Here is a 12,627-nt window from a genome sequence, read left to right on the forward strand (position 1 = left end):
TCTAGAATTATTATTATTATTATTATTATTATTATTATTATTATTATTATTATTATTATTATTATTATTATTATTATTATTATTATTATTATAATCATCATATAGTCATTGTAGTACCAATAACAGTAGTCAAATTAGTCGAATCGTACCTGGCGCCCGCGTACCCTTAGTTATCATGTGAATGTGCTCGCGTATAAACAAACGTTGGATAGCGCTGCCTTAAGAAATATGAAGAAACCAGCGACATCAGGTCCTGCTTAAAGGCAATTTCTTACATAGGAAAACTAGTGTAATCTTCTTGCTGCTTCAAGTATTCCTAATGTAAATAGATATGTACAAAGGAACAAAATTATAAAGGCGCTTACCTAAAGCCGACAAAATTAACTGACGAAGCTTAGTTACAGCTTATTTTAAACACGCCAAGATGATTTTAATACAATCATTATGCCAGTCCAAAGCCTGAATAAAGTGTGATGGGAATCAGCATTTTAAAACATATAATTTACTGTCGACTAAATCATTGTATGTACTCAAGTTTGGAGGTTGTGAACCCCTGTGGGTGGGGGACGCAGGTGAAGAATACATCCACGGTATCCCCTGCCTGTCGTAAGAGGTGACTAAATGGGGCCTGGGGGTCACAACTTGGGAGCATGGGTTGGCAGGATCGAACCTGCCAAGTTGGAGCCAGAAGGCCAGCCCTCAACCGCGTGAGCCACTGAGACCGACATTTCTAATTCTTCCCCATCCCGTTTTCCCTGATAAGTATGTTAGCGTGACGTTAGACTACCAGAAATAAATAAACAAATTAATTAATTGAATTAATTAACAATGGATTAACTTTTGTTTTTCTAAAAATGAAGGACTGGTGCAGAATAAAACAGCGTATTTTACCTTGGTCTATCTTTAATTATTCCACGATAAATAAATAGGAAACTTATTTTTTGAATTAGCTTCTGATGTTTGTATATAAAAATTCAGTTTGTGGTGCATTAGAGTTTAAATATCAAATATACGAGCTTGTATATCTTCGTGACTGTTTATATCGTGGTAGCCATGGGACCTTTTTGTGATGGTGTTGATTACAGTTTTTGTGAGAAAGAACGGTGCCACCATCTTCCCTTAAAACCAACCAGAAGAAAAAAGTCGAATACGACCGACTCGATATTAGGGAAAAAGAAGGGAAAGGCCATGAAGGACGTGAAAATGTAAGACTGCCTATGCTTGGCAAACATCGTACCGTAGGGGTCGAAAGAGAACAAGAATTGACCAAGAGAGCCGGATAGGAAATAGAATAGAATATATTTATTTATCACTTAGCGAATTGTATGGTTTCAGAAACATGACATGACTTGTTCTTCTCTTTCAGATACACCCAGGTGATGATTTGATGTTGACTTTCCCTATACTTTCTGTGCATATAACCATTTGCCTTATTAGTAACTGTCAAATCCATGACAATACACAACAGTAAATACTTACATCAGGAAGTTTCGATATAGAATTGTGTTTGTGTCTGAAGGTATCAGTCTATAAATATGCCCGCGAGAGAAAAATGTTGATCTGCAAGGAGCAAGCAGGAGCTCAGGCAGGTTAATGGGGATACACCGAGATTAAGTTAATGAGGCCCACCCTGTGCTTCGGTGACCGCAAATGACCTGTGACAACTGAGGAATTTCTGTGAGTGAGCACAAGTTTATCTCAGTGACCGCAAATGTCCGGACACCGTTACTACACTGCCAAGAGGACTTGTTCCAACTTTGAACCATCTCGAGTGATGTTAGTACAGATGTTCTGTTGACTAACAGGCAACACTGCTGTTTTGGACCATATTTGTAGTACCAATTTTTAAAAATAAGTGAAAACTTTCAGAAACACCTCCACTCATTGCACAGAAAAATCAATAGTTTCTGAGATGCGATGCCACTTATTAACAAAAATGTTGTTAATTAATAACAAATATAATGCTACAAATAATTCCTTTGGCCTTCCTGAGCTTAACATCCAAGTTTCAAACCAGAAAACAAAAACTTGGTATACCTGGAGCATAAAAAAGAAAGAGCCAAACGCCCACACTTAACTGCTCATTTTAAACTGAGTTTTGAATGTTTCTTGATTCAGTCTATGTTAACTGTCTCACCAAATTTGATTTAGATGAAACTAACATTAAAGGCTTGGTTTTTAAGAATCAACACATGCGAGGCTTCAATTTCATACTACCTTCACAATGACATTTTGAGGCTTTGACATTTCCCATACTGCAAAGTCACGTTCTGTCCAATGGGTGCAGATGCAGATGATGAAGAGGGAATTCTCCATGATTGTTGCACCATAAACAATCCAGAGTGTCTACAGTATTCATACTTGTTCTATTCTCAGCTTTGTTGCAGCCTGTCTCCAACAGTTTTCTTTCACCAAGGGTTTTTGCCTTTTCCGTTTAAAGTCACGCAACACTCAACGAATTTGGACTCGTCCATGTAAAACTCGTCTTGATGTTCGATGCAGAATTAAAACATCTTACCAAAGCCTTGCACGAATATAGCACAACAAATCTGTCTGAGGCAACACAGGGAAGTGTATCTGCCAAGTGGCACAGATCAGACTGTACATTCTTAGTTGCTGTAGTTTGGATATGTGCGAGAGGGCTTTGTGCCTCATGACTTGCATGTGTCGAGTCTTAAAAACAAAGGGTTAACAGAGATAGAAAATTCAGTAAGAATCCCCCAAGATACGCACTCGCGCTTCGCTCTCTTCAGATTTCATTTCATTATGCACAACTTGTCTGGAAGCTCTTTGATTTGATTGGTAAATTTTGTACTCTTAGAATTTTTAAGTTCATCTTGCTTTGTGCAGTCTCCACCTGAGTGCCACGTACAACGCCATCTGCAGCAGTATGATCCAAGTGACTAGTCCTGCCACACAACACCAGAATCCTGCCTCGTCAGCCATGTCCAGCTCTTTGAGGAATTTGCGCGGCTGCTTGAAGGCGCAGAAGGGCACGGAACATACCAGTGGAGGTCGGTTAAAACCGTACAGGGCCACTATTGACGACTGAAATGCAAACCGGAAGTAACTGATGTACGATAACCATTTGAGATAAACTGGAATGTCGCTGAGCCGAATGAAGAAACCAGAGAAGAGGAACATGGGAATGCTGGATGCTGCTAGGATGAAGACTCCACTCTGGAACAAAGAGATATTTAAATTATATAAAGAAAGAAACACAATGACAGGTCATTGAGGCAAGGACATACACAAGAACAAAACGGACAATCTTCAGATAGATGGGCTCTCTTTACCAGTCCTAGTGAAGCTGAAGAAGAGGGAAGGGGGACATAACATAGAGTAGAGCAGAGGTGCTCACGCTGGGTATTTTGTCCCAGGGGTGCCCAGCACTGTAAGCGAGTGGGCAGGTGGGCGATGAGTGTATGCTATTCAGCGACAGTAACGTTGTGGTTATGTCAAAGGCCATGAAGTCATTCTCGATCACTGCTACAATACACGAGTTTGAAATGGAGGAAGACAATAATGAAAGAAAGAGAGCAGAAACGCACATCATTTTAAATAAGTCATTTATGTTCATTGCAGTTTGACTGGGTACAATAAAACATCAAACATTTTTTGCTAGGGGCTTTACGTCACACCGACACAGATAAGTCTTATGGCGACGATGGGATAGGAAAGGCTTAGGAGTTGGAAGGAAGCGGCCGTGGCCTTAATTAAGGTACAGCCCCAGCATTTGCCTGGTGTGAAAATGGGAAACCACGGAAAACCATTTTCAGGGCTGCCGATAGTGGGATTTGAACCTACTATCTCCCGGATGCAAGCTCACAGCCGCGCGCCTCTACGGGCACGGCCAACTCGCCCGGTGAACAAACATTTTTGTAATGTACGTAATAAATAACAATTTTCACTATTCAGTTTTAAGAGGTGCTTTAGAAGCATTTCTAATATAATGCTGAGTTAAGGTGGATAAGCTGTGCCTTGTGGTTGCTTGGATTTAAATTATCTGATAAACTCACCAACAATCCAATCCTGTTTACCGGGAAGAACATCAGTTAGGATATTTATTTGAAGGCATACAGTACATGTATTTGGTACATACATTTACATTGTTGTTGTACTTTAATCTCGGATAGTAAATATCTATGTCCACACTTGTGAGGAAACTCCCTCATCCTTTAGAGGCTAACTATTATCATCGGACACCTGTTAATTTTGAAATTCAGTGTACAGGGAAATTCAAACAACACTACAACACTGTGCAATTTCAAGCAGTGAAGTTGTTGAATTATGTATTTTGCTGAATGAATAACTAGCATTTTACTTTTTAAGAAATGGAAATACCGCCATTCCCATCCAAGGAATTGTACGCTTAAAGCCTGTACCTTTGTAAATTATAACAAAAAATCTATAATGTGTTAGTTTTCTTAAAATGTATAAATGTAATAAAATAAAACTGACTGTTTATATCAAGTGCAGTATAAGGTCAGTTTTCTTGTGTTGTTTTTCTTCCTGTACCACCATTCGGCATTTTGCTGAGTACTGAAGGAGAGCTTCGTAATGACAATCGAATGTCACTGCAAAGTGTGTTTGCTCTCGCAGTGGGCACCCGTGGAGTAGAGGTGTGAGGGGTAAGGCTCTGATCTCCACTGTTAGCCAGGGTACAGTGTTAGCTGAAAACAGATGTTGAGAAAAGCAGGAGGGAAAGAAGAGGGTAGTTTTCACATTAGTACCAACAAAGTTATTATTATTATTATTATTATTATTATTATTATTATTATTATTATTATTATTATTATTATTATTATTATTATTATTATTATTATTATTTGCTATAAACTCCTTGAGAGACTTGTGTACAATAGAATTAGTTCGGCCATTAATGAAGTGATCCCAGTAGAGCAAGCAGGATTCAGGTAGAACCGAAGCTGTGTTGACCAGGTGCTAGCACTAACAACTCACATTGTAGCTGGTTTTCAAAGGGGTACTAAAACATCTGTAGTCTTTGTAGATCTAAAGACTGCATATGATACTGTGTGGAGGCAAGGGTTGATGTTGAAGCTGCAACGAGTTATCCCTTGCAAAACTGTAACTACACTGATCAACAATATGCTAACTGAAAGGCTCTTCCGTGTTTTCATGTATGATGACATTAGTCATCTTAGGAAACTAAAAAATGGTCTTCCCCAGGGATCAGTATTGGCACCTCTTCTATTCAATCTCTACATATCAGATATCCCTGAGACAAAATCATTAAAATTTTCTTATGCAGACGACCTAGCCATTGCCATTCAACATCCAGATCTCAGCCATGCCGAGGCCATCCTGACGTCTGACCTGAATACACTTTGCTGTTACTTCCGAAACTGGAGACTACAACCCAGCATGAATAAGACAGAATCTGCTTGCTTCCATCTCCACAACAAGTTGGCTAATACAAAACTCCAAGTATGCTTCAATGGCTCAGTGCTAAAGCACAATCCTAATCCAAAGTACCTCGGGGTAACGCTTGACCGAACCCTATCTTATAGAAAGCATCTTGAAAACCTTGGATCTAAGTTGAGATCACGTAATAATATTCTGTTTAAATTGTGTGGAACTTCTTGAAAAGACCAAAACACTACCAAATTCTTTGAGTGTCAAGGACATAACTATTACTACTCAAGTAACAATATTTACAATTGGAATAATAGGGTATCTAATCCTAGTTTATAGTTCAATTTTCAAAGCTTCATATACTATTCTTAAGCTCTATATAAATTCAAAAATTCTACCTTAAAAATTTACATTTAAACTTATTGAAATTTATTAACTCCTACATTATTATTATTATTATTATTATTATTATTATTATTATTATTATTATTATTATTATTATTATTATTATTATTATTATTATTATTATTATTATTATTATTATTATTATTATTATTATTATTATTATTATTATTATTATTATTATTATTATTATTATTATTATTATTATTATTATTTGCACTAAGAGAATTGCACAGCAATTAAGCAAGCAAGATACTGTCTCATAAAATAACTACACTATAATCAAAAGCTGGACTTAAGTGTAACAGATCAGCTGAAACAATAGAAATGTAGTTAAAACTAAATACTTAAATTATTATTTGTTTTGTTACTACGCACTGCAGTTCTACTTAGCGTTGTAAAGGAATGCGATTACTACCACTTCGCTTCACTATACTGTCAGTGTACAAGCTGTTAGAGATTTGTGCAATGCAGAATACTGATTATTAACTTATTTTTGCAAAATATTGTACTGGGATGTGAAAGATGTTTAATATAATAACTGTAAATATATAACACCAATTTTCTTGTTCCACTTCCGTACAGCAAATTTGGGCTGAAAACAGACCGTTGTCCTGGAGCTGAGAATACTGTGCTCACTTAGTGTACTGCCATTGTGGGAGAACATGCTGGTGTTCAGACATCACATTATGTAATTTTCATTACATATTTTCAAGATCGAACATATTACAGTAGATAGCAGGTTTTCATCACAGTATGGCATGAAGACCAAGTTCAAACTGCTTACTCTAAGTTACTGACCTGCATGTCGCACGCCGCTCCAGCTACGAGGCCCATCGTCTGGGCCAGGATGGTGAGCAGCATACAGACCATCCAGAGCATGAGCACTCTGCAGACGTCAGCCGGCTGAGCCGTCAGGAAGTAGCTCAGGAGGAGGAAACTCGTTGGACACAGGATCTGTAGACATAACAGTCTTTCAGACATGGTGTTCCTCGTGACTCAAGTGAGGATATAACTTATCTACATACCTGTAGTGGTACGTCAGACAGCAGCTTCCCAAAGAAGTACGACGACAGTGAATACCAGTTGTTGAGATGTTCATGGAGGAAAACAGAAGCCTCCAGAGGAACTGTAATGAACAGAGAAAGGACTCTCACTAGACATAAAGTGAAGATACAACATTTCTTAGCGGACAAAGTAAGGTCCCCAATTTCCTCAATTGTGCCAAAAGTTGAAGGGCCTGGAAAAGTTCCATATTGTGAGTCCTGGCCAGCTCTATGAAAGAAAAATATTTTGAAAATCACTTCCTGCCTAAATGCAGTTCCAGAAAAACTGCCTAAAATCACTTGTTTTCTTTTTGATTCAAATCCTAGCCAAATTAAACTTATTTACATAATTCTTTCTGTAATGTGTTCCTTGGTTCAATATCCTCAGGCAATTTTGCTTTTTCAAAAATGTCCACACCGAATGTACTTGCAAGGGCTTAAGAGAAACTCTGCATTGGCTCATATTGGCACTCATAGTGTTAGAAAAAGGCAAATGCTAATGATGATTAAGAAAAGGATTGTAATTTTTAGGAATAAGTAAAGAATATATTCTCATACTTTATTACATCCCCAGGATGTTTTCAACATTGAGTTGCTGGCCTGAAGAGCTAGAACGATGAATATTTGTGCACCTGTGTAGTTCTTCAGTCTGTCAAAACCAATTTAGTATGACATAAATTTAGAAAATACCTGAAGAAGATACCACTCATTAAGAAGAGAATGACATGTTTCATTATTGAAAGAACATCATCAGATTCTATCAACTCACACTTTATATACTTCCTACTTACAAGTGTCCTGGATGCACTAATGATGAATGGGAGGCCTAACTGATTTTCACAGGGGTATTACTGCCTGCAGGCAGGTTACATCAGAATACAAAGAGATAAGAACTGGATGGTCGCTCGTTACATGTTCCTCAATGCACCCACTTGCGTTAGTATCTCTCGTTCGTAGGCTGGTATTTGGAACGATTGCTGTAACTGATGTGTTCAGCAATGATGAATGCAAATGCAGTCTGTTACAGAGTGTTTGTAGTAAAATGACTGCATACAGCACATTGTAAACTAGCTAGTAGGCATCCCATTCAACGTTAGTACACGCAGGACACATATACATACAAAGTACGGGGCAGGAGGGCTAACTGCTGAATACACTGGCCTGAGAATTTAAACTTTCTGACCATTGCATAGTGTTCAAATAGTGACACTTCATATTTCAGGCATGCTGAATCTGGATCAAAAGTCAGATCTTCTCTATCACATCATGTTCCTTTACAAAATCAGCATGAACATATAAGACTCTCACGAACATGCAGGATTAATTCACTAAGGAATTCTTTTTTCTTGTTATTTTTACTCATCTAAACACTCCTAGATTAACACTGTTGTGTATACATAAACAGGCTTGAAGAAAACTCACATCGTAAACACCACATTTCACTTATTGTTTTACTAGTAACATGTTCTAAAATGAGAATGTACAGTTTCAGTTTTATGAGATCTTGACTTATTTTTCTTTGCGTTGTTTTTCGCTTGTGAGCTGTAGTTGGATTTTCTCTCGTCAGTAACCAGCAGTAATCTGACAGCATGCTCTTGCTCCATTTCTGTTAGATACTGGTGGAATCTTTCTCCTTGCTCAGCATTCCTAGATTCTAAGAGAAATACTCCAGATGTGAATGTAATGTGTGCACCTTTAAGATCATACTGTAGCCAAAAATCTTGGAAAGAAACAAGCATTCTCTCCACCATTCATTTGTAATCTGGATCTTTTGCGCTGCCAAGAGTCTCAGAATACTTTGCTTGCCAAAACTTCTGTTGCACACTTAATGTCTTCAAAATTAGCATCAGAAAGAAGTTCTCTGATATCTGGACCTGATACTGATGCCTGAGAATTGATGACACAGGTACTTCACCTTCTTTGTTTACAACCTTGCTTCTTAAGCTCTAGTTTGAAGTATGTTATGCTTGTCAACAAGACTTTAATGTTGCCATTGATGCTTTCATGGCCCGTACTAATAGACACGATACTGTACAGGCTTTTGGGCTTATGCTGTCTCAAGAGAATAAGGTGAAATTCTCTACGTTTCACAGAAAACTATGCTCTGCGTCATCAGAAGAAAATCTTTCTCATGGACAGTCGAGATTTTCTTCTGATGATGCAGAGCACAGTTCTCTGCAAAACGTAAAGAATTTCACCTTATTTTATTGACACGGCATAAGCCTAAAAGCCTATACAATATCATGTCTATAATACTTGAATGTTTTATGTTTTTCGAGTTTACAATCCGCTGTCTATGTGGCCACTAGTTTTCGGTTGAGTGACATGACCTTGCTCGACTTTCCCAGTCACAAAGAAAGCAGGGGTGTTTTGTTTAATCTGATTGTAGACCTAACAGAATACCTATCACTTTAAAGTCATCACCCATTTCCCACTTTATTTTACACAGCATCGTATCAAGATTTCCAAACGTTTCTTGCATAAAAAGTAACTGTGCAACGGGAACTGATACCAGTTTGTTTTTGTTGTGGAGGAGGACGCACTTTAAACTATGCTTGCAGGCATCATTAAAAAGTCTCCACTAAGTAGGGTCATACAATGGTACTCCTAGTTTTAGCTCAACCTCCAGAATGCTATCGCAGTAAACCAAACTTTTCTCTTCAGAAAAGAAGGGTGAAAAACATGGTAGGAGAAATCACATTTATTTTTTGCCTGGGGTGAATGGAATTAATTTAGCCCTGTTACTATTACTAATGGCAATATATTGAATTTTATTTCATGTCTGACTTCTGGTAAGGGACAAAGATCATGTAAAATCCTGGTCACAGCAGGAGTGTCTGAGGCATTTTCTATCTCTTTTTCAGAGATATGATGTGGGGATCCTTCCTGCAGGTGAGGCATTCAATTGTCATCTCTCCAGCTGATGCCCCCTGCTATGGCTGCAAGGTAAGTAAATTTTCTTCGTCTGTTTCCTATATATAAAGAGTGTTCCCAAAAAAGTAGGAAGTAATTGGGGCATGCATAGTATATACCAAAAGAACACAATGTGTCCCTATGGTCAATCATTTACAAGTGGCAGAGATTCCAAAGCGTACCTCGCACATTCCAGTGCAAGTTAGTGTAGCCGTGTTCAAAATGTGTCACAAATTTGCAGGCTTTTCAGCTAATGAACAGTCATGTTGGAAATCGTACATGATGTTATCAATGGGACAATTTTATGTTGTTATGATTAGATGGTAAGTTAAACGATACAAAACATTAAGACAGAATTCTTGACTGGAAAGTTAACCTCTATTCCTCTACCCCTTAGTCCTGTTTCATATTATCATATTTTTTCATATTTTGCTTTACGTCGCATCAACACAGATATGTCTTATGGGGACAATGGGATAGGAAAGGCCTAGGAATGGGAAGGAAGCAGCCATGGCCTTAATTAAGGTACAGCCCCAGCATTTGCCTGGTGTGAAAATGGGAAACCATGGAAAACCATCTTCAGAGCTGCCAACAGTGGGATTCGCGGCTTGCTTGATGCTTGTTGTTTTAAGGGGCCTAACATCGAAGGTCATCAGCCCAGTGGGATTCGAATCCACTATCTGCCATATGCAAGCTCACAGCTGCGCGCTCCTAACCGCACGGCCAACTTGCCCGGTATGAGATGAAATTACATAGCATGCTTTTATGAGCAGATGCCAACCTCAGTTGAGGAGCTAATGAAGATGAAAAGAAGCAATTGGGTACAGAGGTGGAAGGAATCAGCTGGAACAATTCTCAGGACAGCAAATTGGGGTTTGAGTCTCCCAACTGCAAACATAAACAGTCATAACTCTTAAGCGATAGGACGTATGTTTGTTGGGATGTTATCTACACCCCAGCTATTTCCTACATTCTTGGGAACACATGTTAGACACTGGTAATGTTAGCCTCTTTATTTTATCTACACTTACATGAGTGAACTGTTGGCATGGAATTGGAGAAGAAGACAAACATGATGAAGAAGAAAATGCAGGCTGCATTGCTGTTAATCTTTGAGGCATCGTTTCCAATTCCATAATAGATGGTTCCCAGCAGCAGGCCGACTATGAGGTGGGTTGCTAGCCGCAGCTGGGCCAGGTGCTAGAATGAGTGAACATGTTCATCAAGTATAAGTGTGGGATATTTTGTGTTTTAAGAACTGACCATCTATATCTCATCAGAGTTACTGCTCAGTTTTCCCCTCTGTTATATAAACATATTATGTAATGGTATTTCTGAGGTACTTTGTGTTTGTGCCATCAAGTGAGACCTTTAATGTAACATTTGTCTGGTAGTTGTTTAGGTAGAAAAAACAACTTGCCGTTTTGGTGGTCTTTTGTGTCAGACATAACATTCTGAAGTGCTCACTCAATGCGTTAAGAGTTTCCTCAATCTGTCCTGTAGAGGAATGCCACAGGTAAACTGGTAGCAGCTGGTAACAAGTATGTTTTGCAATGTACAAATGAAACAGAAGTGGGTACAGCACAATGCCTTGAGGGAGACCACTATTGAATACTTCAACTTTACTTTGCTTACTAGCCATTACCCAGCACACCCAGGAAACTGGACTTGGAAAATGATCACCACTATCCATTACAACCTGTACCGTTCTATTCTGCTCAACAGCTTGTTGTTTAGGAATTGTACTATTACACTGCAACTTTTCAGTTTCCAAAAAACCAAGTAAGAGGTCATGCTGTTAGGGTTGTGGAGCTGCGAGCTTGCATTAGGGAGATGGAGGGTTTGAATCCCACTGTCGGCAGCCCTGCAGGTGGTTTTCCATGGTTTCCCATTTTCACAGCAGGCAAATGCTTGGGCTGTACGTTAATTAAGGCCACAACCATTTCCTTTCCACTCCTAGCCCTTTCCGATCTCATTGTTGCCATAAGACGTATCTGTGTCGGTGCAACATAAAGCAAATTGAAATAATATAGTTGAAGGAGATTGTACACAGCACTTTGTCTCCAAACTGTGTTGTTTGCAGCTGTCACTGCACGAGTTGTCAAATTTTTTCGAAGCCTGACTCAGAATGTGTCATCAATACTAGCACTTGGTCTTCACAGCTGCAGTGGGGTCTGAAATCAGCCTGCGTAAGAGAAAGAATGTCAAGAATTTGTTGACTTTTCATCCAATTATATGGTGAAGCACTCCAGAAGTTGAATGATTTATTAAGACAATCAGGCGATAGCTCTCTGAGCTACTGGCAGGTTCTATGAGAATGTGTGTCTCATTTGTTTAATAGTGAAGACTTTAAAGATTTTGTTCCATAAAGACAGTGAATGCTGAGCAGATATTGAAACAAGTAAAGCAAGAGAAACCACTGACTTACGAGATCTCTGAAAGTGCAAAGCAGAGAGCGACGGAGAAGGATGTGGAATTGCTTGAAACAGGAAACAGCATATTTTGATGGTTTACAAAAAGGTTCAAGAGTAACTGCCGTGTCTTCGCTGTTTGATCCTGACGGGGGCAGCATGAAATCTGAAACGTGAAAGATACCATGATCAAAAGAGAGAGAGAGAAAAACAAGTGTTTATACAATTCAAGCTGCAAGAGGTAATTCTCAAATAGTTTTTAAAAGTATGGAAACAACATGTGGAGGTGGTGGTGGTGGTGAGTAGTTAAAATATTAATCTCAAAGAACTGATAAACTACACCTAGCCCTGGAGTCCCACTTTACCTGAAGGGTGAAATGTATAAAATGTTGGCTGTACAACCATTGTATTTGGCTCAGAATGCTGAGTTACAAAGAAAATGGATGAATAGGAATTCCATGTAACTGAGATGGGTTCAT

General features: G+C 38.7%; 1 protein-coding gene across 2 annotated transcripts in view; it reads right to left on the bottom strand.

Annotated features, from left to right (window-relative positions):
- Positions 1-1,062: 1,062 nt before the first annotated feature.
- LOC136881074 (ATP-binding cassette sub-family G member 1) overlaps positions 1,063-12,627 on the bottom strand; it is a 104,382-nt gene continuing 92,817 nt past the window's right edge. Inside the window, exons 7-11 of one of the 2 annotated variants that reach the window (XM_067153687.2) lie at positions 12,166-12,314; positions 10,769-10,937; positions 6,807-6,907; positions 6,580-6,735; positions 1,063-3,180 (exon numbers count right to left, since the gene is read on the bottom strand). In XM_067153687.2, the coding sequence (XP_067009788.2) occupies positions 2,833-3,180; positions 6,580-6,735; positions 6,807-6,907; positions 10,769-10,937; positions 12,166-12,314 (923 nt within the window). In that variant the 3' untranslated portion in view covers positions 1,063-2,832. The remainder of the gene's footprint in view (positions 3,181-6,579; positions 6,736-6,806; positions 6,908-10,768; positions 10,938-12,165; positions 12,315-12,627) is intronic. The other variant, XM_067153689.2, reaches the window with a different exon arrangement.

This window comes from Anabrus simplex, chromosome 9, assembly GCF_040414725.1.
Source record: "Anabrus simplex isolate iqAnaSimp1 chromosome 9, ASM4041472v1, whole genome shotgun sequence".
NCBI lineage: Eukaryota > Metazoa > Arthropoda > Insecta > Orthoptera > Tettigoniidae > Anabrus > Anabrus simplex.